This window comes from Paramormyrops kingsleyae, chromosome 23 (genome assembly GCF_048594095.1).
Source record: "Paramormyrops kingsleyae isolate MSU_618 chromosome 23, PKINGS_0.4, whole genome shotgun sequence".
NCBI lineage: Eukaryota > Metazoa > Chordata > Actinopteri > Osteoglossiformes > Mormyridae > Paramormyrops > Paramormyrops kingsleyae.
The window spans coordinates 4,240,745-4,268,383 of record NC_132819.1 but is presented as its reverse complement, the minus strand read 5'-3'; the positions used below and the strand labels follow the sequence as shown (position 1 = coordinate 4,268,383).

Genomic DNA, 27,639 nt, shown 5'->3' with positions numbered 1-27,639 from the left:
GGAATTTGAAAAGCATGGGTTATTGGATCAGACTGGCGCCAAGGGGGTGGAGGTTTGGGGGTGGCGGGTTGGGGTGGATGATAGGTCACTGAAGGGAACAGACTGCATCATCTCTGCTCCTGCGCACCTTCTGCTTTGGATCTGTCATCACCTTGCGGCTTCCTGCACCAAAACACTGCAGCGGATCCTGAAGCCTCTTGATGTGGCAGCTTCTGCAGTCAGATCTGGCATTTTACTCCACCCCCCCCACCCCCCCCCCCCCGTAAAGCTAGCAGAACAGGTTGGAAACATCTGCCCTTTGAACTGAGCGAACGCTCCTTTTTTTCAGAGTGGCACTTTACAGCATAAAGACGCCTTATCCACACGCCACACGGAGCTTGGTGCGAGGCACGGACAGCCCAGTAAATACGCAGTGATTGTGTTGTTCGTTTCTACTGAAGGACACCTGGTCGTGTGCAGAATATCTGAACCTCTGAAAAAAAATCACCAAAACAAATGAAAAGAATGAAATTTTTTCCAGCATTGTGTGCTTCAATGTAAGCGACACAGAACACCGTGTAATGCTGACTGGTACTTTGAACTGATGCTGAATTGATGTTGAACAATTCATATGATTATTATTATGCTAGTAAGCGGTGCCTGCTTGTGTCTCTAAATCTGACGGATATGAAGATTCATTCCAGGCCTCACGTCAAGCAAGCTGGCTAAAGCGAGACGTGATCCGGCCTGATCCAGTTCTCCCACCAAACAAATAGCAGCTATATTCTCAGGAGTACAGCAAGCACACATCTGCTTGCATGGGTCTCGGGAATCCTAACGGAAGAGATGTTTCTCAGAAATGTGTGGAAACGAGGCCATATGGCCTCCCTGAAACAAGCAGCTAAGTAAATTTGTAGCATTTTGTGCTACATCTGTCCAGGACTCCTTTATTCTGTAAAAATAAAGCAGCTTATTACATCGGTGTATGTGGAGATATGTTACATTACACATGGTACTTATACAAAATTCCCAAAAATTACTATCTTAAGTCATAGAAATTAATATCTTAAACGGCAAGGTACAAAGTAAAGACATCATGTAATGGGCTATATTGTGGTTGATAGCCCAGCTCATTATGACGAACTGGAATCTGTGAATTATCTTTTATCCTTATGAGTTCTGGTTTATAAAAGCGGCCAAATGCTAAGTAACAGTAGCACTATAATCCCCGAATTTTGGTCTGGCCTCCTAAGTTTAGGGGTAACAAATGTACAGCAGAAAGGTCTGCAGGCACCCGGGCTGGGTAGCCTGGATCTGCAAGGTTTTATCAGGGAATCAGAAGAAAACAGTCAGCTGTCCAACGGCAGACGGCACCGTCTGTTTCTGTGCTGTCGGAAGAAAAATATAGGAAACAACGCTATAATTACCTGCTCATGTATGCTTAGACGAGGACTAATTTTCCTTTCAAACCATATTTACTGTCATCGTGCCACTCCATACTGGGCAGGAAATTGGAAAGTTAAGTGGACAGAACCTTTGTTTTACACCGACTATGATAGAATCATCCATCTTCTGACTGTTGTCCCATTTTATCGTTTCCATATGTCACTGACAATCCTGGAACCAAGGAGCCCTGAGTAAACGAGACAGAAGCTACAATTATAGTGCTTTGCCTCCTGTTTCCATAGTTGGTTAAACAAAACCGCAATTAAGCTAACGCCACGCACGTTAAATAGCCTCATGCTAATTAAGTTTCTATAACACTTTTGTAGCCTTATGCAACCAATAGAAATGTCACTATAAGGAATCGCCAATCTGCTAGATGCTTCTGAGCACAGAAGTTGTTGCTGTTATGATAGTTTCGAGACCCATGTGTAGTTAACAGGAGGGAGAGAAAAAGCTGCAAGGCTGTTTCTCACTTAAAAATGCCAGTCCTGATTTCTTGCTGTGTGTGTGTGTGCGTGTACGTCTGTGTGTGTATGTACATATTTACATAATGTTAACCTAATGAGCCATTTTTCAATGCTTTTTGGTGAAATTTTTCATCTTCCCCTGCAGGCTACCAAAGTTTAAAGTGTAGACTGTAAAGGATTATATATGATATATTTCAAACATTCAGCAGCTTCAGGGAGCTTAGGAGCTGCGCTTAGGACGTTTGTGAATGAAGGAACAGTTATTTTTCTGTTAGGCTAATTTTATTTTTAATTAAATTATTAGCAAAAACTTAATTCATGCTCTGTGTCGCAAGGTCAATGCCTACAGCACACACAGCAGTCTGACATGAATACCATTTTTTCAATTATCGGCTGGAATGGGGTAGAAAACCACATGACTGGCCATGATGCAAACCCTCTTGAGACATTCTTTATGCTTGTTGGTACCGACACTGACTGTACGCTGTTCTCTTCCAGGTCCTTTTCACGAGTTCAGAGGATTGTGGGATAGAAAGGCCAAGCCAGCCAATGAGTGACCACCATGCATTTCTCATAGGCTATAGAATCTAAAGTTTATTTGCATAAAAAGTTAACACATAGCACAATATTTGACATGTATAGCTGTGGAAAAAATTAAAAGACTAATCTATATTATTAAACAAATCGGCATTTTAAAATCCTGGTTTAATCCTGGTTCAGCTGAGCACCAGGTTGCTTCCAGGTTCAAAATTTCTAATACAGCAGTGCACAAGAATAAGGTGAAGCAGGAGACACTGGGAACGACCAAAAAAAAAGCTGAGTAAAGGTCGGAACCGACTTTCTGATGCCAGAGATGACAGGTGACTTATCCGACAGGTTCTCATGAATCAGAGGATGACATCAAGTGACCTTCAAAAAGAATGGGAAGCATTAAGTGCAGGTGTGAAGTGCACTGCTAGGACAGATTGTATCAGGCTTCTTGAAGCAGTACTTCCTTAAAGCAAGGAAGAAGCCCTTCATTAACGAGAAACAGGGGAAAAACCAGGCTTTAGTTTGCAATATGTATATATACAGTATATATATATACATTCACAGAAGTACACTCATAAATTGAGAAATGAGTGAAACAAAAACATAAGAACATAAGAACATAAGAAATTTACAAACGAGAGGAGGCCATTCGGCCCGTCAAGCTCGTTTGGGGAGAACTTAACTAATAGCTCATAGTTGTTAAAATCTTGTCTAGCTCTGATTTAAAGGAACCCAGGGTTTTAGCTTCCGCTACACTAGCAGGAAGACTATTCCATACTCTAACTACACGCTGTGTAAAGAAGTGCTTCCTCAAATTTGTTTTAAAATGTTCTCCCGCTAATTTCCACTTATGGCCACGAGTTCTAGTATTTAGACTAATATTGAAATAGTCATTTGGCTGAACAGCATCCAGACCCGTTAGAATCTTATAGACCTGAAAAATTGTGCTGTGACCTCTTAATTTTTTCTCACAACTGTATATTTACAGATATTTACAAAAAAATGCTAAATAGTAAATGCATAACAATGTTACAGGATTATTAATAATCTTATGGTTTTTATTTTCAGACATGGCAAAGAAAGCCAATTAACACTACACGAAAATATTAACATTAACAACATGAAATTGGGCACATCTATACTTTTTCCTTATACACATTAGCAAAAGTCTGACAGATGTGCAAATCAATTTCCTTCCTGAAACCAAAGCTTATAAAATCTTTTTGAGTGTTTGATACTGCTTTTGTTTTTGCAGACAATCTTTGTCCAGCTCCTGCAGTCAAGACACATTGACGTTAGATACAGTCCAGGTAAGTCAATTCAAGCCTGCTGTCGCCCCAGTAATACTGCAGACAAATATTCTGCATTCTGATTATAATGCGCTGCACCAACAGGTTAGTACTGCAACTAGAACATTTCCCTTTTAAGAAATAATATCCTGCAATGTATCAAAACTTTAATTTGGGAATCTGACAATGATTTTTGCATTTTTGGCCTGTGGTGACTGTTATATGTGTTATAATTCATTGCTTGAGTCAAAATAAAGATTCATTAAAAGTCTGGGCACTTCCTACTTGCTTTAACATTTTGCTTCTCATTACAAAATTGAATATTGAGGGATGGGAGGCGAGGGGCTTACCGGCTTTAAGCTAGCTTCAGCGCGCGTGATGTGCATGAATTTGTTACTGTGGGGAAAACCTACTCCAGTGTAAGAGTTAATTCTGTGTTGTATTTGATGCCATTAAAGTCTTAAATTTAAGTCCACCCGAACCACAAAAATTCAATTCCGGATTCTGGTTTCGAAAATTTTAAATTTTATTGATTTATTATTGGTTTGGACATTGCATGAAATAATGTGTATATGATGTGCATATATTTTAAAGCATCAAACTAACACAGTACAATAAACTTGCTTTGTCAGAAAGGAAGCTTATGAGTTGTCCAGTGGGGAAGAGCTTTTTTGGCCGTGGGCGATGGAGAGTGTCATGCAGGCTTGTGCAAGCTTCTTGGAGTATGATGTAGCAGTCTGGCTCTCCACTGTGTTGCATGGGGCTGCAAAATTGTCCTCCTGGACCTTGACATGACTGTATCTTACAGCCGAAAGACAGGCCTTGGAGAAAGTTGAGAAGCTGGACTTCCAGAGGAGGTGGCTAAGCCCCTTGCGGTACTCCTTCCTCATCAAGCAGTAGATGACTGGGTTCAGGCAGCTGTTGATGTGAGCCAGACAGGTGGCCAGAGGAAAGATGTAGGTGTGAGTTAAGTAGTAGGATTTACTCAACTCCACAAGGTCCAGCTTGATCAGGACACCCCAGGAAGTGATGATGTTGTTAGGGAACCAGCAGGTGCAGAATGACAAGACCACCACCACGACTGACCGAGACACTTTGGCTTGCCGAAGGTGGTTAGCGCCAGTGAGAGGCTGTTTGCAAAGGAAACGCAGAAGGAGGATGTAGGAGAGAGCGATTACTATGTATGGGATCAGAAAACCCAGCACTACTCTCTGTAGTTGGTGAACGGCCAACCAGAAAGTGCCCTGAGGAAAGCGGAGGAGACAGGCCTGGTCCACCCCCACTGCAGATACTTCTGCAAACACGGCACTGGGGGTCGCTGACAGCAGCGCCCCCAACCAGATCAGGCTTGTCATCAGCCTCACTGTGCACATCCTCTGGCATACTGGTTTGACTGGTTTGAGGGCAGTGGCCACTGAGCAGCAGCGCGTTACACTCATGGCGGTCAGGAAGAAGACGCTGGCGTAGACATTCAGCGAGGTTAAGAATGACACCACCTTGCACATGCACCAGCCGAACGGCCAGCTGTAGTCCAGAGCTACATCTGTCGCCCAGAATGGCAAGACCATAGAAAGGAGGAGGTCAGTGACAGCCAGGTTGAAGACAAAGAAGTTGATGGTGGTCTTGCTGGTGCTCCTACTGGAGTGGAGGAGGAACAGCACCAGGGCGTTACCCACAAGGCCCATTGCACAAACGGCACAGTACACCAGGGAAATGGTGGTGCGGAGGAATGGAGAACCATCTCCAGGGAGATTCAGGTTGTCGACTTCAGTCACGTTGTGGTATATAAGCTGCATGTGATTGCAGGAGGGATCCACATAGCAGTGGTGGAAGGTCTTGTTAAACTGTATCAACCTCTGGTAGTCAGAGTCCGACATCATGAGCCGAGTCACAGTCCTGACCTACTGTAGTTGTTTTCTACTGGATATTCATCAATAGAGCACTTCTTTGATGCAGGATGGGACATTTGTAACTTGTTAGCTGGTTTGATGCAGGTCACCTGCAGTGAGCGTGAAAATGCATCATTCTGTATTACAGAAACAGAACAACAGACGTATGAGACGATCTTAGCCAAAGGCAGCATATAAACTAAAAAAAAAAAAACACAATTCTTTCCAAATCTCACAGAATGCAGGGTGAGGTTCATTATCACAGAGCATGTGCATAGCTGAGCCAAGGACATGACTTTGGGTGGACTATTGGGGAGGCTGAGGTCTCCACCCATTTAAGGAGGTCCAGGGGGTGTATTGGCTGGTTTTGATTATTGGAGGGCGTACATCGCCCCCCCCCCCCCCCATAATGTACGCCCCTGCGCAAAGCACACCACAGGTTAACACCTGGAACTTGGATTATCTAATTAATACACTTTGATAACTAAAGCTGTGTATTAAGATAATTACAATCCAAATCTCAATCCAGCTGATGGTATTTAAGGATGGTGCAGCCTGTTGCATCACAGAGGGCTTGAATTCCAGCCAGCTCTGCCAAGAGCTTGCAGGTTCTTCCATGTATTACAGGTCTGCTTTACCCCCATAGTCCAAAACATAATAAAATGTAAGCGTTACACTCACTGTTAATGTACCGAATAAGCAAATCTAATACGGATGGATAGATAGATAAAAGCATTTAATGAAATAACAATATAGAGATTTCACTTCAAACAACCGTCTTTTTGGACTGTGGGAGAGAGCAGGAATACCCAGCGGAAACTCAAACAAGCAAAGGAAGAACAAGCACGCGCTGCACACCCAGACTGAATGAACTCTCAGTCCTAGTGGGGTGAAGTTTAATAATCACAGCTAAATATTAATATTACGATTGTTTGTAGGAGTTCTCTTTATGTGTTGCTTTATTGTACATATAATATAAACTTAGGCTATTATAAGTCGCTAAAAGATGACACCGATGTTTAAATGTTTCTCCTTAAATGTCATTTCATTAGACAATTTTCAGTTAATATGAACTCCAGTATAAAAGTTATCACGAATATGTGCGGATCCCAAATTAACTGGTTCCGCCGGCAGCTAGTGTAACTATGCTACAGTATAATACCCTATAGCCTAATGAAACACATCGCGATGATATAGCCTACAGTTTAATCGAAGGCCAGGAACTGCTATAGGCAACTAATAAAGTTTTGCCTGATAACTGAAGATCAGGCAATATAAATGTAATCTCAATTTAAAAATGAAAATCATCAATGTTTAAAAGTACTTAAGGTTTGTAATGAGTCAAACAACATGATACATATATAGAAAAGTCAAACGAACAATTTAAAAGCTATAGATAAAGCCTCGCTTCCTTAAACCAGAAAAGACTATCTTACCGGTAACTGATTTATAAGTTCAGAAAGGAAACACTCCCTCGGTGCGTGCGGGCTCTTCGCTGGCGCGCGAGCCGTGAGGACCGGAGGCGGCGCTGACCGAACTTCGCGGGGACGGCGAGTCCTGGACTTTTATCTGCTGTTTCCTCTGTCTCCTCCCTCATAACCCTCATGACATTCAATAACATGCACATCTTCTAGGATAATTTCACCTGAATTTGGAGTCATTTAGGTGTTTTGAGCCATTTAAAATTATTTATAACGTGATATATAATATTTAATACAGATGTAAACGTTAAAGTTAAAATCGGTTCTGTGATGGGCTTTGTTTATATACATTAAGTTATTTTTATCTCATTTCGGATCATATGTTTCTGCATTGATTTGGCTCATTTGCTGTTAAAAACAAAAAGTAGGCTGCGTAACTTGCTTATTTAACTGCAGAGCTATAGGACACATAGAACTTTATTAAAGGAACTGAGAGTATATTATAGCCCCGCGATGGAGCGGTGCACCCCAGCATTTTACCCTATACTGCCCGGGTTAGACCAGGACCAGGTGTAGCGGTCAGCAGATGGATGGATAGATGAGCATGTAAAATATAGAATGGCATAAGCAAAAAAAGCACCAAAAAGGATTCGGCACAATTTTAAATACAGCGCCCACCTCTTTAAGTTTGCCACACAAAACCAGAGAAATTACATTGTTTCATCTGAACAATAAGTGAAGAGAAATATCGAGACTTTAAACCAATTATTATTTTATGCTTTTATGATTTTATTTGGTATTTTTGAGGGTTGAATTTAGGTGGGTTATAGTTTTATTTGCGCGGGATAAGCCGCTTTGTGTAGTGATTGATTTAAGAGGAGAGAATTCAGTATTTAACAGTATAACGTCGTATAAACATTAAGGGCTTTTCAAAATGAGACATTTTACATTAAAATATATGGTTGCACAGCAAACACCTGGAATAAAAACAACGCCCCGTCAACTTTTACCAAAAAGTAAATCCCTCTTCCGAGTCCGGGCGCACGGTAATTACCGCGGTAACCTGTCTATTTAACAGGAAAGGAAACTTATCCTCAACAACTCACACCCTGGTAGGAGTGCATAAATCCAGTTCAAGTGAATAAAAAGCCAATCGTTGTATTTTTAATTACCTATAACTGTGTCTGGACCAGGTTTTTATCCGATTACACAGACAAATACATACGCATACAGACGAAGTGCAGCATCGTGCCTCTTTATTGTGGGGCTTTCTGTTAATATTGGAAAGGTCATCGGCAATGAATGGGCATGATTAGATTACAAATGGAAGGAACGGAAGGATGAGCCCGGTGGACGAGCAGAGTGATTATTGCTCAGATTAGACTTATCTGCCTTTTCAATAAAAAGAAACAAATGAGGACATTGTGGTAAAGGGAGCCACATGTTCTAGGCCTTCAGTGCATGTTGCCCATCCTGGGTTGTGTTTTACCTGATGGCATGTGATACGTCACTATGACAGTTGGGGGATCATCTACAGACATGATGGCTGCGCTTCTGTAATCGCTAATCATGCAGGGAGCCTTAATTCAAGGCAGGAACTACGGGGAATTCCCAGAATTCCTCTTAATGGCTTGCTTTGTTCCCAATTGGATTCAATTCAATTTGGTTCTTTATTATTATTATTATACACGTCAGCCCAACAAAGCTGAATTGGCAGCTCCCTGAGCTGCACAAAAAACACAAGATGAGAAGTATGTAGTATGTAGTATGTGTCACGCTGGGACGGCGCACGGGGTGTAGAAAAGGCGCAGGAAGTCAAAGTCGGGGCAAACACGGGGTTTAATAAGAGCAGCAACACAAGGAACAGGCAACACACGGGATGACATTACAATGACCGGACTGGGGAAACAAACGGAAACGCGGACTAAATACAATGAACTAATGACAACTATCGGGAACAGCTGGTAAACACGGGGAATCTACATGGGGTTAATGAGGGGGCGTGGCACACGAGAGGAGCGGACGATCGGGGCATGACAGTATGTAGTATGCTCTTTATTTGAAATTCCCTGTCTAAGCCTTTTCATTCTGTATATTTTATTTAATAGAAATCAAATAAAATAGGCTTCATTATTTTGATGATGAAATATTCCTAAAACACATCATATATCTCTGAATATCTATTGTAACAAATGACAGGGATCAACTCCGCAATAAACAAAATTCACAGCTCACAGACCAAATTAACCCCCTGCTGTAATTACAGAGGGTGATGTCACAATGCATGTGGATTCACTCAAGACCAGTAAGCTTTACCTATAACTTTGCCATTTTTAGTTATTGCATTCACTTGACAGAAAGTACAAATGGTTTTGGGACTGGTACACCACTGTCATAGATGCTAAGACCAGGGTTGGGGCCATTCCGGAAAGCATTCATCAATTCCAGTCCAAATCAGGAAATGGAACTGGAGTTGGGATTGGAAAAAAAACTATTGAAAACAGAATTGGAATTGAATTCGAATTTCAGGGAGATTTAAATTCCAACCCCAGTTCCATTTTCTGATTTGGATTGGAATTGACGAATGCATTCCAGAATTACCCCAACCCTAGCTAAGACAATAACTCAAAAACTATTTGATTGATTTTCATCATGTCATGCTTTTTGGTGAGGTGAGGGTGTAAGGTTGGCTTGTAATAAAAGTAATAAAATTTGTAAATATTAAAAATTTGTAATAAAATTTTAGTTATATTGAGGTATTTTCATTCAATGAAATCTATTGTGGGTGAACCCCCCTCCACTCGACTAAATTTATTGTTGGGGAATATAATCGTGCACATCTGGTGAACATAATTACTTTAAGACCAGTGACACAAAGTGCGACAAGGGGGCCGGATAAATGACTGGACCTTGCAGTCAGACCCCAGGGTTTGCTTTCAACTTAGAGTGTGTATCTGAAAAAGAGAGCAACATTTAACTATTCAGACTGAAGTTCAGCCATCAGCCAAGATAAAGTCACTTGTTCTCCAACATTTCTTGTTGTTTTGTAGGCTAGGAATTGGTGGACTCTACGTGAAAAAGTCAAGAGTTACAAATATTTTCATTTGTTAGTACTGTTCTTATTTACTGTAGCTGACCCTCTTTATATACTGTAATTATGCTAATTTTTTGTTCTTTTTTTTGTAAAAGGCACATAGTGCAGTCGTGCCGTTACGCCTTTTGGGAAATGTGTGGATTAGAGTTTGCACCTGTTCTGTGTGATTGCCTGTATTGAAAATAAAGGCTGTCTGGTTTTGTACCAATATGGGATGTGATTTCTCTCATATATCCAGACCGCTCAATCTAACCCCCCTAGCAAATGTTATCATTGTGGACCCGGGGAGGTGGGGGTGACCCACTTTATTTCTTAAGATCGAAAGTGACAGCATATGTGAGCACTGGTATTTTGACAGACGAAGGCGTGCGTCTCCATTCAGGCAAACGCAACGACGGCGTGAGGAAAAAAACACGAGATTCTGAAATGGCTGATTGATGTGAATTAAATCTTAGGTTGACAGGATACGCCATTTAAGGGACACTATGAGAGTGAAAACTCAAAAAGAACTATAGATGTGATTTTCCAGAGATATATCATGCATTATTATAAAGATATGGGCCCAAAGATTTATGCATATATAGCTTTTTATTATGCGCAGTACAACGAATCAGATGACCACTAAACTCCAGCTTCTGGCTTTGCAGTTACATACTCTTTAGGCAAGAACACAAAGAACCAAAACATTAAGTTTAATTACACTGAAAATCAGAGAACTTAAAATAGCAAACTGAAAGCACGAAAAAAAGAAAATTGTGTGCACACTTTAGTGATTACATGAGCTTGATTTAGTATTTCATGGTAACGTGTGCATTATTCAGTATATGATGCCCACAGGAAAATAAAATAAAAAGTGTTCATGGCCTCTCCAGGGCCCACTCTATACCAGTGTCTCCCGGTTCTGGTCCTGGAGGGTCAGTCTGCACCACAGATTGCAGACATCCCCGCTCAAACACACCTTATTCAGCTCACCTGCTAATTGCCAGGTTTAGTAGGTGTGTGTGAACAGGGAAACCGGCAAACGGGTTTGCAGACTGACCCTCCAGGACCGGAATCTGTCATACCATGGAAAATCTTCTTCACTGGTAAATGAGAAATAGAATATAAATATTTACACGTACAAAAAAAAATAAATGTTTTTTTAAGATATACACAAAGGCCGCTTAATTGGTGGCAAAGTGGCATGTGCTCTAAATAAGTAGGTGTAGCATCAGAGTTATGTCACAACTAGGACTTTGTTCAAGGAAAAAGCACATTTTTTGCTTTTCACATTCTCAGGGACACTCTACCCTGGACTACTACAGGTTGGCGAGTGTGTGAGGAGAATAGATTAGGTGGGCAGAGCCGAATACGGGGCTGTCCGGGGAATACAGTGCTGTCGATCCGACAGCCCCCATTTCTAGGCTTTTTTAAGTAGCAAATTGACGTTATAATCTTAAATGTTCTTATTTTGCAGCATTTTCGAGGCACTACCCTAAAGCACATTTACCCTAAAGCACATTTACCCTACAGGAACATGGTTGAGAACATTCAACCACATATTAAATCCAGATCATATCTAGTACCCTGGAGCTGTGTAGTTATAATGCTAGCCAATAACCACTGTACCGCCCTGAACAAAACCACACATTAAGATATACAAAGCAAATCATTCTTTATTTCAGCTTGAGTGCGACAATTCCCGCATATACCAAGTACATTTTTAATAAAGCGGCAGTACAAACAGTTAAAACACATTTAACATAAATTTGATTCACAAAAAGCAAAATAAGATTACTCTGTTATTAAAACATAAGGCACTTGTTAATCCAGCCCAATACACACAAATCTTGTGAAAGGCATTGCATGTAATACTTTTTTATGCTATAACAAATAGAACATCTTGCTGATCCCCCCATACTAAAGTTATAGACTGCTTTCAGTTTTACTGCATACAGTCTTACTTTGAGTACTTTGAGTACAAGTTTTTTTTGGCTACTTAACGATTGTTTAGCTTTACCATCAATTAAAGCAAGACGTATAAAAGCCAATAAGTGCTTAAATCCCACAGAGAGTGTAAATCAACAGATGCTGTTGAGTATAGAATGTAACTTGAAACATTCCCCAGTAAATACCTGTTTCAAACGGCAAGTAATAACCAGTACTAAATGGCCTGAACGAATGGACCACTCACTGTCAGCTAGTAATATGTTAACGGTCAGAGATGGAAAAGTAATCAGACAATTTTTTCCCCCCAATGCAAAGACCAGTCTGCCAGTGTGCAGTTGCTACATTATGTTGCTTTTCAGACTTGTTTGTGATATCACATAAAACTAAATTAACAATGAACCAGTTGCCCATGGCAATGAACATAGCTTATAATCTATACCCTACCATTGTCTAAAACGTAAAATATCACCCAAGAAATACCCAATGAAGAAGTTGTGTAGATGATAGAACTCGATGTGATGAACCCTGTGTTTGACCCAGCTAACAAACGACAAACTAACTTGGTGAAATACAAGCCACACACCAGAGATGGATCTCGCCTCTCGCACTGACTGTAGGTTCTCCATGGAGAACCGGATGCCTGTGACGCATGGCGGCTGGGGCTGGTGTCGCGGATCCCTCACTGCAACCAAGTGTAAACCTGTTGAACACTACGGACCTTAGAACGAGAGCAAACCAGCAGCTGAGCCACCGTATCGCGGCAGCGGTCGCTCCGCTACAGACGTTCTGCACACAGTGGTGACCTCCACATTGTGGGAGCATCACTATTTCCTGCATTCATATGAACTGCTTATCCTATAAATGATACAACTATTTAATTGTCTTAAACATAGTAAAAAGAAAAAAACAATCCACTTAGCCGAGGCAGCTGGCACTATTTCAGAGGCAGGACTAAATATCTTATAAATCCTCTATTAGACATATCAGATCACATCATATCAGAATAAAATCCAAGGACCCTCGAGACAGATTAAGAGATGACCAATCCCACAATCACCTTTAACACCAATGCTCACTAATAATCAGTCTAAAACCATAGAATTATCTAGTGCGCAAATTTGGATTCTACTCAAAATTCCCTGGCCCATAGTCCAAACCCCAGTTAAACTGGCACAGAGAACCAGCATCTGATTTCTTTTTAGATTAATATTATGCTAGCAAAGCTGACAGAAGAGGTTTAGTGATATGTAGACTTTTTCGATAAAAAGCACATAAAAAAAACACATATTTGCTCAACAAAATGACCCAAAAGAATCCCAGAGATGGGTAAATGTCCACCACAGCTGATAGTCAATGAAAATATTATGTAATGCTTTCAGTACTGGAGATAGGAAGCCATTTTAAGTTGGTACTCATGTACTGGCTGGCAAAAACGGTACAGGCTTCAACTCTAAATGTTATCTTTTAATTCTCCTTAACCTCAGAGGTGCTGCGATTGGGCGCCCACAGGAGGGTGGCACTGAATAGGCCAATGAGGGCAAAGTTGAGCAGGAAGGCCAGGCCCAAGGTGCCAATGGTGCCCAGGAAGGAGGGGACATCAGTATGGGCCATCAGCCAGCTGCGGCGTGATGTCATATCCTGTAACACAGCCTCCATCTGGAAGTGGGTGCCGACGACGGCACAGATGTGGAAGAGCTGGTGGCTGTGGCCTGAGACCGGAGAAAACAATGGGATGAGAAATGAGAATACAATGATTGATTGATGGATTGATCGATAGCTCAAACACACAATGATAGACACAATAATACACACGGCAATAGAATGAAATACAGTGGTACCTCGGTTCTCAAACTTAATCCGTTCCGGACTCCGGATCGAATCCTAAAAAGCTTGAGTTCTGATCAAATTTTTCCCATAAGAAATAATGGAAAATCAATTAATTGGTTCCCGGCCCCCCAAAATTACACATAAATGCTTTTTTTTTTTTTTTAAGCAGTTAAACACAAAATGAACAGGATAAAACAAGAAGAGCATTTTTTTCTTAATGGCTTCCAAAACGATAAAGATCTTATCCCAACATTACCCCTGTCCCGCCCCGATCGTCCCCTCCTTCCGTGTGCCACGCCCCCTCCTTAACCTCGTGTGGGATCCCCATGTGATCAGCTATTTCTGGTTGTTGTCATTAGTCCTCTGTATTAAGTCCGCGTTTCAGTTTGTTTCCCCAGTCCGGTATTGGGTGCGTTCGACTTGCTTACAGCGCTGGCTTAAAGCAACGCATTCTGATCCTGACGCAATGCATTACGGTTAGATGCATTGCGACCTCTCACCTGGCTGCACAAACTGGAACCCCCTCCGTGACGACACACCTTTGCCCTTATTGGCTGAAGAGTTTAGTTACACGCATGACGTTTGTATCCCAGGCAGTTCCGATGCGTAATCTGCTATTTCTCCCGAATATCACGTAAAGCAGTGAGAACTGGTTTTCAGTTAATTTACCTGGTAAAATAAAGTTTAAATAAATGACATAAATGCTCTAATAGTACACGTAAGTTAGTGGTTTATTTATTGTTAGTTACTGTAATGTTGCGCTGCTTTATTTGGTTAATCGTCCAGTCTGTGAAGAAGGCATTCATGTAAGAATTGCATTGTAGTATGACTCATTTCCTGGCGCGTACAATTTATATTAGGTCAGCATTCACGCTTCGACTTCTGATATTCAGATCGAGTTCTAGGTCAAACTGGTTTGTTCGACTTTCAAGAAATTCGAGTTCTAGTGAGTTCGAGAACCGAGGTACCACTGTATAAGAGAAGCAAAAGAAAAAAATCCGTCAAGAACCTAAATAAACAGCCTGAAAGTCCGAAATGTATAACAAAAAAAGATTGGGAAGGGAGAGAACATTGGGAAGGAGACGTACCTATGTAGTCGAAGCGCCCGGGGGCCAGGCGCTCAGGGAGGTGGGAGGCAAACAGGAAGCAGGTGAGGAAGGCGAAGATGAGGTAGTGACAGTGACTGACCACAGCCTGGCTGTGAGCGCAACTGCCCACACAGCAAAGCAGCAGCTAGACCAGGAAACGAGGGATAGAGGAGGAGTGTCAGTGTGCTGCCGAGGAAGGAGCTCCCCCCGGGGGCAACAAGTGGCGACCTGAAGATACAGCTTAGTTTGTAAACATTGCGGGGTGGGGGAGGGGGGTTCCCACACCGACACATGATCATGGTCACAGGGCTCTTCAATTCTGAAAGGCTAAGTGGCCCCTGGGTGGCAGGGATGCGAAGCACGCAGCTCCTCTGCTGAGTGCAGGGAGGCCTGCAGAGATACGACACCAGGCACGCGCCACAGGGCGTTCGCCACGGGGCAGGCGCTACGGGGCGCATGGCATTTTATCTCCGCGCATTAAACACCCCTGAGGTGTCAGAAACAAGCGTTGCTTTGCCTAGATATTGTTACGCCGAGTTCTGGTTGGTCAAAATATGGGGACAGGGAGACATGGGCTTTAGTGCAGGAGATGCAAGAAAGACCAAAAACAAAGACGACCATATTTTCCCTGCAACCCGGACATACTGATTATACAGTGAGCAGCGGGAAACCAATACAGGTCTTTTAAGGGACAAAACCCTTAAAAAAAAACACAGAGTTTTTCATTTATACGTTTGTGGAGATTTTCCATTGACTCATTAATGCCATCACAAATTCCAGAATATACATATATACACATATACATATACATATATATGCTAATAAAGTTTACTTGGTATTTGTTTTTCCATAAATATTCTCAATACAAAGGTCTTAACACAGAGACTCACCCTGTAAAACAGAGGAAAATTGTCAAATAGGAAGGGATAGACAAAGGCTGCAGTGCGCAGGATCTTACTCTTGTGTGGGAAATCCAGTTCCAGAAACCTGGAGGGAGAGAGAGCCGACAAACACTCACTGCGTGTCATTCACACCCCATGCTTCTCCATTCCGGCACTGATAAACCCAACCTGCTTTGTGCGAACGCTAAAAACTGTAAACAATATTTGCAAATCACAAACTCCCCCTGGTGGTTACTGACGATCTCATGTGTGGATTTGGTGGCGTTTTTTTTTTTTTTTTTTTAAAGTAGGTGCCGTAAAATTAATCATATGCACTTGGTTAACCACATCACATGACTAATCTGATTGAATCAGAGCTGACTTAAGTTCAAAAGGTCAACCTATCCCAGAGTGGGACCCCTCACCTGGAGTAGCAGGATAGGCCAGTGCACACTAGCGTGTTGCCAACGGCGATGGGCACAAAGTACCGATGCAGCCAGCTGTTCACCCAGCAGTCAGGCATGACATAAAAGCCATAGCTGATAGCACAGCCTGGACACAGACAAACAGGGACTTTTAATTTGAAATTGGGCTTAACTACACCATCCTATTAAAAAAATGGATTTTCTGCTTTTTAAAAATGTTTGCATGCCACAAAATTAAATCCTTAATAATTAAATCCTTAGTAATGTAAACTTTTTAATGAGATGGGACACTGGCATTTAGAAATAGGATTTTGTGCATGTTTGTTGAGTAATTACGTAGCCTGGCTGTGCAAACCACCGCAGTAGCACATTTCATTAATGTATACCAGGGCTGTATGGATAATATTAATAATAATCTCCATTTTCCAATAATGGCATAGAGTGCACCAAAGTAAGAAGTCCGATGGGCTTGCATCAGGAAAATGTCGAATCAATACGTTAAAAAAAAGGAAGAAAAAGTCAACGATCGTGTTTTCCATTCTGCCTGGGCAGCTCCAAGCGTGTCATTTTATACATCGGTTTGTGAAAACAAAGGCCGCCTCTCCCATCGGTTTCACGTGGTTGAATATGCAGGCCCCCGGAAACTGGCCTGAGCAGTCGTTCATTGTCGCTGTTCTTATCTGTATTTAAACGACTTTGCTTTCATCACAAAGCTAATTCCCCTGATTGGCAGCATTAGCATCCGTCACCCTAAAAAGCTAATAATCCTGACTATTGAAAGTCTGTGCTGGTAAAAGTCATAGCAGATTTTCAATAATTCTGACAGTAATGACAGAATTAAAGCATTATATTCGCTACGGCTCTGGAGGCCCGACACAAAGCTGGAGAGACCAGCCAGCGGAGGGACGCGGTGCGTGCAGACGGGGGACGTGATGCCCCTCGCAGCGCTACTACAGCGGGTCTCACCCAGGCTGTAGAGGCTGAGGGCTCCATAGTCGAAGAAGTAGCAGATGTGGCGAGCTTCGGGGGACATGGTATTGAAGGTGTGGGCGCAGCTGGAGGTAAAGGGGTACAGGCAGATCAGCAGCATGTAGACCAGCAGCGGCCAGGTGTAGCTCTCCGACAGGAAGTCCAGTGAGGAGGAGAGGGCAGTCAGACGCCACAGGAAGTACCTGCGGCGATGCGGGTGGGGGTGGGAGGAGGACAGGCGATTTTACATCAGACTGGGACGCAACTAGGATGGGATACACATCAGAAGACCAACAAACCAGCAAGCTTACGCTTTCACATCGGTCATATGCGGCAACCAGAATGAGCGCAACAGGGACCTCACTGCATAAACGCATCTCAGTAGCGGTAAAACAGTGCACTGTGATTCAGTGCATGTCAACTGCATCCACAAAGTGCACTCAACACACATTTACTAGGGATGCTCCTTTTGACCGTTTAACTGTTAACCGAAATAATTAATTTTGACCGAATATTACGATCAGTTAAACGGTTTAAAATGTTTTTATATACATTTTAATTATTAGTAGTAGTATGAAGTTTTGTGGCATCTCAGCTGAAGATCGCTTTTCACGTTCTAAATATGCTGGGTTTGAATCGGCGACTGTGATTACAGGCACACAGGCTTAGCCCACTGAGCCATGAACACAGGTACGAGCTTTGCTGCTGAAAATGGAAACATTGGCACAAAGCTTCAGCGGCAGAGACGTATCCGTGTGCTATATTGTAGCCGATCGGTGTAAACACTACCCAGACATGTGCTCTTGTTTTATTTCGGTTACAATGGGCGTATTCACATATTTCTTTATCCAATACTAACTGTCGGATTATCATGTTGTTATCATGCGAATAGCGCGATTTGCAAGTGGGAAGGCGATCAGAGCTGCTTCGAGACGCAGACGCTTAAGTCAGTCACTCTTGTTCTTTCTATTCGTATCACGAAGCTATAAAAATATATTTAGTTTCTACCTATATATATATTTGAAAAGTAGACCGTCCAAGGTTTCTGAGGGTGATTTTTAAATGTGTATATGATAAAACCTCGCAGAGTTATTTAAATGGTTTGGCGAAATTTCTGTCAGATCCCGCCGGCGGGACCGCCGACCCCAGAGGAATTTAATATTCTAATCTAATCAGTTAACGGTTAATGTTCGGTTAACGAACGGCGGTTGTCGGTTGGGAAAATTAATCGAAATGAGCATCCCTAACATTTACCATAGATAACTTTACAGAGAGGGGCAAATTCCGAAAGAATATAAAGAGTTCTTACTGGTACAATGTTTTCCTCCTAGCTTTCCTGCCATAAGTCATTAATCAACCTCGTAAAATCAATTTTACGTAGGAACAGGCTACAGATTTGTACTCCAGAAAATACGGAACGGAATAAAAAGAGCTTCAAAAAAGATATACATTTAGAATTGGTTTTCCCATTCAGTATTAACCAATCGCCAACTCGCAAACAATCAAACAACCAATGAAGGATCACTTTGAAAAATAGTTCTTAAAAAAAAATACTAGATGGCCAATAGGGTCCTCTGTTCATTAATCTGCCCCTGGTCCACATCGCAGGACATGGTTATGGATGACATGTACCAGGTGGGCAAGAAGTGGGTCCAGATGTTGAGGGTCTCATTGGTCATCTGCAAGGTGCTCAGCACGCAGTCCCAGGCGGAGCTACGCGGGTGCCGGTACCCAGAGATGATGCTGTCCTCCCAGAACACCTGAACATGTGATGAACATTGGTGAGCATTTTGGAGCATCATTAAGAATGGAGTGATAAACAAATCATGAAAAAATTACCTGCAAATAATTTCATGCAATTTATTTACTAGGGTCATGGCCCCCTTTGCCCCCCTAACATCTGTCCCTGTTTAGCTGGCAGGAATCCCAGTACACCAACGGTCATCCGGGAACTGGGATGCTAACGCTAATCGTTATCGTCTAGTGCAGCTCGTTGTCATCAGCTGAAGCTGCTCACCCTTGGAACCTGGTGGAACCTGAAGAGCTGGGGGAGTTTGATGCTCAGCATGGCTGCAGTCAGGCGCCAAGCCCACCCCCCCCCTCCGTAGTCTGGCCTGGCCGGGCCGATCGCTCACTCAGCATGGGCCCCGCCCGTCACATGCTGCCTTTCCGCCCCACCATGAAGGGGACCCTGGAACAGACAGATCGGCCAAAACGCACATTAATAACACAGAGGCTGAAGCCCTGCACGTCGAACCAGGGCGTGACCGTTTCAGGGGGATTCACCTGTCAAACCCTACAGTGAAACATCCAGCTGTTGGCGCAGATGTTGGCCATCGTTTAATTGTGCCAAGTTTCAAAATAACGCTTTATTGCTGACATTGAGCCATTCCCCAGTAAAAACAGGACTATCAGAGTCAGCCACACTGTGTACATTTTCATCCATTTTTTTGGCTCTGCGAGACAGATCATCAGCACAGCCTTTCTTTTTCAAATAAAAGAAATAAAAAATGTCTCTCAAATATCTCTTTGATCTCCAGCAGGAATTTAAACCACATCACTGATACAATTAATGCCTTCTATAGTCAATATGGGGTACCGCTTCACAATAAAGGTCCATTTTACCACTTATAACTGATAGTAACTCATTACTAAAAAGACAACCGTGTTATAACTTGTTTATAATTGTCTGTTAATGATTTACAAAATGTTACAACCTAAATAATAATTATGATCATAAACCCTTCATAAGTGTGGTCCGATTGTAAAGTGGTGCCCAAGTTTGTAGCTAAATTGCTACTAACGGCATGGAGAAACCAATATGGATATAAGTATATAAAAACAGTCAATTTGATTTATAGTTCAAGGTGTCTCTTATTTATAACTATATACGCCTGAAAGGTGTTAAAAACCTGACTCGGCACTAACTGCTTGACTTTAAACCAGGAAGCTGACTGTACAGGACTGGATACATTTAATTATATGACTTTATCATATTGATCTGGAGTCATTTCAGAGTGAATGGAGCCCAAGGGACTTTCACCAGGAGTATGAGAACTACGGGTGATGGTGAGGGACAGATTAAAGAGTAACACCACTACTCCCCACAGACAAGGTGAGGACGAGTAAACTGGGAAACAGCGAGATAAATAAATCAGTGATGGAAGAGCCGGGATTAAGTCACTACCGGTCTACAGTTCCCCCAAAAGGTTTGTCCAACATACCAATTACCTGACATCTCAAACACAAACCATTAACCTACATGAGCATGGTAAGGACATGCCTTTCACAAATTGTCTACAGTAGTTACAAAGACATTTTCTGTTTTTGCCCAGTTTCAGGGAAGTAATAAGCTACTTCTTTAAAGGGAAACTCCATCATTGAATAAGTCCATGTGTGCAGAGTAACTCAGCTCTGCAGTAAGAATGCATCGATCTAACAGGGTCACCCACATCCCAGAAATCCTTATTTCACTGCGTGGGCATTCTTTCAAAATATCTGTCTTGTCAGCTGATGAATTCCACGCTGAAATCAAATCAAGAATCAAAAGCCACATTACAGGCCGAGAAAACTCCTCGTCGGCTGATCAAACGAGCATGTTTCGGAGAAACAGGAAGCGCTGGGCTCGTTGCATCACATGCGATGGGTTTGAAATTCCGTCCCTGCTGTGTTTGTGTCCCACTGAGCTCACACGGGCTTTCGGCACGAACGCTGGTTTCCTCTCACGCATGGCATTCAGTTGATCGCATGGGGTACAATAACTGGTGGAGAATGCCCTGGAACGCCCCTCAAGATAGTCAACTGGATAAGCGATCACTGGGAATGAACAGATGCAGAGTGCCGTAAGGGCCACAGACACACACAGCCATTGGGAGCCTCTTTCTAGTCAACGAAATTTAGACCCCCTTCCTAGACACGACATTTCCAAAGACAAACTGACTTATTTTATTCTATCCACCAGGGCTGACTCAACCTTTTCAGAGGCCCTATAGGCAAAGCATTACTTGTCAGGCCCCCCCTACCAAGACAATCGATGATGGTATCACTTCCTCCACAACATACATAATGAGGGAGGGGGCCCTAGGTGACTGTCTAACTACTGCAGGCCCTGCTGTCCACGCAAATCTAAAAAAATGATTAACTATTACATTTGATTATAACGAATGTTAGAGTTTTTACTGAACAATTAAAAAATAAAGAAAAAGAGCTACGTAACTTATAGAACATAACATCCTGTATTGCAGAAAGACAGGGCCTCCACAACATTTGTAGACAGGACAATAGTGTATTGTGTGACTGTTTGAATTCCTTCAGTACAACTACAGTTTAATCCAAAAGCTTCAACAGGTTCTTTTTTCATATCTTTGTCCCTGACTGCCCTCACAAAAAAGAAAAAAAAGAAAAAGACATCCCACAGGAGAAAGGAGCCTGTTATTGACTGTGAATGCTTATTGCTGTAGGACATCTTGGTGGGAGTTTGTGCCTGAGCACAGATCACAGCTGTGAGAGTCTCGGCAGCAATGCAGTTGAAAGCATTCTCTTTAAAAAGGGAAAAAAAAAGAAAATGGAAAAAAAATGGGCAGGCAGCCAAGCAGGATGCAGGCAGGCCACTGGACGGCCAGCCAACTTCTGTAGAGGTGGTGCCTTGACCGCTGGATTCCGAAGCCCACGAAGATGACAACATCCACACGCGCCCATGAGCCCTTAAGACAAAATCCGTATCAGTCACACGGGGCCAGCGCTTTAAAAATTCACTGCCGTACCTACAATCGTCGATTCCTCACTCTCCCATATCTGGACATGGATTGTTTGGCACAAAGCAAGATTCTAACAGAAGAGATGCACCCGATCCAGTGAAACATAAACCAACTTTCACGCCGTGAAGAAAACCATACGACGGCGGCAACTAAATGACAGAATATTCCTTAACGTTTACTGTAATAGCATTTTCACCCATAATCCTCATGTAATTCAAACACAGACGGGACAGGGGATTCGTTTCCCTTGGCCGTAATTCTATTTGCGTGTTAGAAGGATGTTAATATATTCCAGAACGTGAATAAAAATGATAAATGTGACTGAAAGCCTGCGGACGACAGGACAAATGAGGACGGCCGGTAACATAATGCTGTGTCCTCTCTGCCTCTGCAGACAGCTTTGACAGGAAGGATCTTATGGCAGAGATGACAGCAATTCATTTTTTTGGGGTCTGCAGTTCCAGCATGCTGGTATTATGAATATTCTGATGGCTTCCAGCATACAGCAAGGAGGCTGCAGTGCTTATATCTGACACTGTGTTGTAGCAATATGCTGGTGTTCACAAAAAAAAAAAGGAAAAAGGAAAAAAAGTCCAGATGTTTCTAGCACCTGTGTGGCTGACAGAACACAGAGGTCATTTCCCAGAAGTTTCCTGTAACGACTGACCTCTGTTGACTTTATAATTATCCCAGTTGTTCATGGAAACACACACCAGCTTGAGGTTTTTTCATTTTTGACACTGATGGGGCGACTTTCCCTCCCCCACTTAACCTCTGAAGATCACGAGCGCTCGGTCTAATTACTCATGGTGCCGGCTTTAATCACCTTCTTAATCACGATCTTCCTCAGGGCTCCTCTCCAAAATTCCTATAACTCCTTTGCGTGACTCGATCAAACGGAGGCACTGCCTCTGTCAGCCTCTCAGAACTGGTCGCCATCTTCAGGGAGAGATTAGCCAAAGGTCAAAGTTCACAGTCGACCGTGTCATTCACACTCTAGAGATTCTGTCTAACAGAAGGCTGGCACCTGCCAGAACATGACCGAGATCCACCAAGCGGGGACCTGTTATTAAACCCCTATATCTATAGGGCTCTACTCAAAACAGCGCCACCTACCAGCTGGACTGCTGTCTTTCTTTAAAGTTGTGATTATCCTCACTACTCTCATATGGGAATTAAGAATCAATGATTATAATTAACTATCATTACTGTCACAGTTGTCGCCGCGACCATAGTCCTGATGCGGAGTATTAAACCAGAGCCTTTCAATGCTCTCCTCACCAGCCAAAGAGATTTATCGAACAAAATCCAGCAGAATTACTTCCCCAAATCCCCGCTGCTAACCACGGCACTCCCAGCTTGCTTTAATTATGATTCATAAAGCTTTGAGATTCATATTCACTTAACAGACCTGCAAACCGAAAACCCCAAAGTGGGACGACGGTATTTCAGGGCGGGACATTAAACCCCCAAAGTCGCACATAGTTTACGGCTTTCTGAGGCCGGTATGGCGTTAGAATAATAAGAGTCGATTATCCGAGCGCAGCCCCGAAAAGCAGCATCTGGCAACATTTTCTGTCGAGCAAGCAGAAGATCCAGCCAGATGCTGGAATGCAGCTACGCACGGGCAACGATAATTCCTGCTGCACTGAACGGCGGACTGGCAGAGGCCAGATGATTTTTCGGCGGGGGACGTCTCCCCCCCCCCGCGATGCCCGCCGAACACCTCCTCACGCACCAAGAGGATAAGAGCCTATTTTTCTTTCCACAAAGTTATAAACCTGGCCGACAGGACACTGCATTGTTAAGATGGACAGGGAGGAAGGAGAGCTACTGAGTTACCTGCTGGCAAGATCAGTGCCGCTGATTCACTACCTCCACAAACATCGATGGTGACTAACAACGAAAACAAAACGCGCACCATTTTTAGAAAACTAAAAAATACAGCTGGAATAAGTACATCGTAAGTTTTAGCACAACATGAACTGTCTATACCACGGTGTACAGAGGGCAATGTTTATTTGTAAACAGGTTTGAAACAAAAAGAACAGTACAAGACCATATGGACCCAAAATCTATATGGGCAGTAGGTGGCGCAATGGTCAAAGATGCAGATTTTTAGATTGGACTGGCAGTTCAAATCTGTGGCAAGGGCGTCCCCTCAGGCAGGATACAATAAAATATACTAATGTAGAAATGCATAAAATTATATGTTGCTTTACATTAAAAGTGTCAGCCAAATGCAACAGAGAAGGAACATGTCAATCAGCTGTGCAAGAACTGCAGAAGTTCCTCAAGTTTCAACTGAAAGAACGAATCGCTAGTGGAACCCATCTCTGGAATATTAATTTCCAATGAAAAATATCGTGTGTGAAAGTAAAATGACTTGTCACAACAGCCTTGGGAGGGTTAAGACACTGACAGCACGTAACACGGCCCAGACATTTTCATTACTGGAAATATGTGATGTGTGAAGCGTAGGACACCTCACGGACTTAGGGCTCCAAGTGACAAAATAAATCCACAGCCCCACCCCTCTTCTAGAAGAGCAGTCTCTTTTTCACAAGTAACTGGCCTCCCCCTCGTGCTGAAATAAAACCCTGCGAGAGCTGTGTCCTGAACCCCACGTCGCGCTTGACGGGCGGAGCCGTCTTGGGGCCGTCATGTTCCGCCACAGAGCGGGAATCGGCCCACAAGCGAAACGAGACTGACCTGGAACCAGAGCGAAGCACAGAGGGCTGTGAGGGTGCATAAGAACCGACTGTCAGGGGGGAGCACAGCCCATTACTAAGCGATATGGCTGTACCTGTGCTGAGGTGTAAAGCACACAAACATACTGTCATCTGTACATCCATCCTTTAACCTCGGGATTCCCAACTCCCAGGTCCACGGATCGATTCAATCCGTGACCAGTATTCCACTGGGCCCCGGCACTGGGAGTTTTGTGGAGGGGTTGGTTCATTTCATTAATTGCATTTGAAAAAAATAGACATCGCTGATCAATCTGGTGCGACACCCCCAACCCCCCCGGCTATTTTACCAGATGGGGTACCAGTCATACAAAGATGCCAGGTGTGCATTTTCTTTCCTGGGAAACACTAAACACAAGAAGGAATTTGAGTCTTGCACAGGCTTCAAATTCTGCCAAGCATAACAGCACACAATAAAAAACACCTGACAGAAAGCAGAGATTTACATTTTATCTCGTGTCGCAACGCCACAAGCAAATCTTCCAGGGGGAGGATTGAGCTACTGAGCCAATGGCCCCAGTCCGCAGCCAAGAACCAGCAAGGACCCAGGCTGTAACTCTGGGCCTGAAATCACTGCAAGCTCTCCATCAGCAAACACCTGCAACCAGTGCCGTTGTGCCAATCAATTTAGGCAATATATTATAAAAATGTAATATGGCCAATGAGCAAACTTCCTGCATCAGATCACATCTCTCAATCCCCCCCGATCCCTCATCATGCTTGTCATCTACCGATTATCCTACAGATCATCAGCTAGTTATGTCGTGACATTCACCACACACAGCAGCAGTAAGCAAGGTTAGCTGCACAAGTTTAAATGTATAATAGTCACATAAAGTTAAGAACATTAATATCTGTTTCTGTTTTTTCCTCGTGTGTGGCTTTTTAATGGTGCCTACCCAGAAATTTCGTCTGCACAGCGCCCCTGCCCACATCAACCATCCATACATTTGTAGTATCCGATTCACATGGCTACACTGTACAAGCTCTTGATGGCCTTATCTGCAAAACCCCAGTGCAGCAGTGGAAGTGAATATTTGGTACTTAAGTCACCTGTCAATCAATCTTTTATCAGCTTGCATTTGCAGTTTAAGGATTACAGATATCAAACTACATTTGATTATTATACGTGAACCGTACTGATCTATTTTTTCTGCCGAAAGGCCCGAGGAAGCGGGCACCGCGCGATTCTAAGTGTCCATGTCACACGTGACCCTCACACTTGTCCCGTATCTGTCTGAGCTTGTCCTTGCCATAGAGCTGCACTTTTGTTAGGTTTAAGTCTGCCTAGGCAATTAAGCACTCGACTTAACCGCTTACTCATTCACTGAACTGATTTAACCTTTGCTATTTTTCCCTGGAGTAACGTGGTCGTAAGCGGTCCAAAGAAAGATGAAGAAATTGCGGTGAGTTGCGGGCTCGTTGGGAATCTGCCACGCTATTCACTCCTCAAACATCTTTACCAGCAACTCAATACGAAGTATTACGTATAAGGAGGCGGTTTCATATACATGAACTGAGGGTGGTCTAATTAAGTAGTCAACTTTTCTCCGTATCTGTTCAATTCCCACGTCAACTGAATGCTGATAATGTCCTTCTTAAATATAAACCACGAGCCACGCTATTTTTTGCACGTTGGCAAGCATCTTAATATGCAGGTAGAAGATGCTTTAGGGTTAAACAATTACAATACAAATCTTCCGGGATATATGACACCACTGCCAGAATGGAAAGTCATTGGAACAGAAACCCTTTCTGCTTTTGTTTAAAAAAAAAAGTGTAACACTGCAATCCAACTGTTGTACCTACCGGAGACAAACTTTTACCCGTATATTTTAAACAACATCTTTTAACGTAAGAGATGGAAATAAAGGCTGAGTGAAGATGTGCAACTAAAAAACACTTGAATGTCAAATTAATAGCCTGTAATTTCAGCAAACTCGCAAACCGTCTCGGCGGACAAGCCGCACCAACGCCCAGTTAAACGAAATACCAAGTGGCAGGGAAACTGGGAGTTGATTCATATTTTCCGCCAGTTCTCGTGAGATCTTACCTCCAGGCGCCCTGATACCCCGAGACTTCTGCAACAGCAAATTCAGAACAAAAAGTGCTTCAAAATCAAATTGGTACTACAACGGGCAATTAAAAACAACGACGTGAGCCGAGCGACTCGGCATGCTGCGATCATAACCCTCATCCAACAAAACCAGTGCATCAGAATAGTGAAACGAGTGAAAACGATCATCTTTGTCGTGAGCTTTATGTTTTCAAATATATTTGGTCATACCTTGACAAGGATGGGAGTGTGGAAGAAATCAACGAGTCAGCTGTTTGCAGTACTGCTAGAGCTCCATAAAAGCTAACTAGTTAAAATTAATTATGTACAGAGTGAGTAATTTCTCTAACTAGGGATTCCTTTGCAGACGAATTAAAAGTGTGCGCTGGAGGCCCCGCCCCCCGAAACGCGACGGCCGCTCCCATTGGTCAGAGCCATAAAAGACGCTTTGTGTGCCCTCTTCTGCACGGCCCAGATCGCTCTGTACTTACAGTGTTCGGCTTTTGATCACCTAAAACAATGGGAATACCCCGTGTAGCTATTTTAATATTTCCGTTTTTTTTTTTTGTTTCACACACGCCTTTCAGACACAGATAGATGAGCTTAATATAGCATACAAAACGTGTTCATGTTTTTCATGTATGGTGCTTCCCTGACAACCAGGGGTTAAAGTGGCACATCTGTGATGACACCGTGCTAATGTAACTTAAATCACTTTAAATGTTCTAACTGTACAATTTATTAAGTGTTTTGTATGTGTTTTATTTGAATATGAAGCCAATATTAAATATTGAGAATTGTTAAAATGCAATTCAGTCATAAAATAAAATAAGTTATAGAT

The 27,639-nt window shown here is 42.8% G+C and overlaps 2 protein-coding genes and 1 long non-coding RNA gene across 8 annotated transcripts; 1 reads left to right on the top strand and 2 right to left on the bottom strand.

Annotated features, from left to right (window-relative positions):
• Positions 1–4,220: 4,220 nt before the first annotated feature.
• LOC111853510 (relaxin-3 receptor 1-like) lies at positions 4,221–7,134 on the bottom strand. Of its 2 annotated transcripts, none has more exons than XM_023830478.1 (2): positions 7,038–7,134; positions 4,221–5,738 (listed from the first exon to the last, which is right to left on the bottom strand). In XM_023830478.1, exon 2 carries the CDS (start codon positions 5,590–5,592, stop codon positions 4,354–4,356), a length of 1,239 nt encoding a protein of 412 aa, XP_023686246.1. In that variant the 5' UTR covers positions 5,593–5,738; positions 7,038–7,134; the 3' UTR covers positions 4,221–4,353. The 2 variants fall into 2 exon arrangements, with proteins under 2 accessions (XP_023686246.1, XP_023686247.1); XM_023830479.1 differs by having other exon boundaries at positions 4,221–5,711.
• A 4,619-nt stretch (positions 7,135–11,753) lies between these two features.
• LOC111853511 (membrane progestin receptor delta-like) lies at positions 11,754–27,186 on the bottom strand. Of its 5 annotated transcripts, none has more exons than XM_023830481.2 (9): positions 27,030–27,186; positions 26,796–26,823; positions 19,253–19,426; positions 18,868–18,995; positions 17,233–17,438; positions 16,267–16,393; positions 15,851–15,947; positions 14,961–15,105; positions 11,754–13,754 (listed from the first exon to the last, which is right to left on the bottom strand). In XM_023830481.2, exons 3-9 carry the CDS (start codon positions 19,301–19,303, stop codon positions 13,510–13,512), a joined length of 999 nt encoding a protein of 332 aa, XP_023686249.1. In that variant the 5' UTR covers positions 19,304–19,426; positions 26,796–26,823; positions 27,030–27,186; the 3' UTR covers positions 11,754–13,509. The 5 variants fall into 5 exon arrangements, with proteins under 5 accessions (XP_023686249.1, XP_023686250.1, XP_023686248.1 ...); XM_023830482.2 differs by lacking the exons at positions 26,796–26,823; positions 27,030–27,186 and adding exons at positions 22,819–22,931; positions 26,552–26,722; XM_023830480.2 differs by lacking the exon at positions 26,796–26,823.
• LOC140581870 (uncharacterized) lies at positions 18,889–19,750 on the top strand. Its single transcript, XR_011984917.1, has 2 exons — positions 18,889–19,016; positions 19,150–19,750. It is a non-coding gene; the product is annotated as an uncharacterized lncRNA (long non-coding RNA).
• Positions 27,187–27,639: the final 453 nt, after the last annotated feature.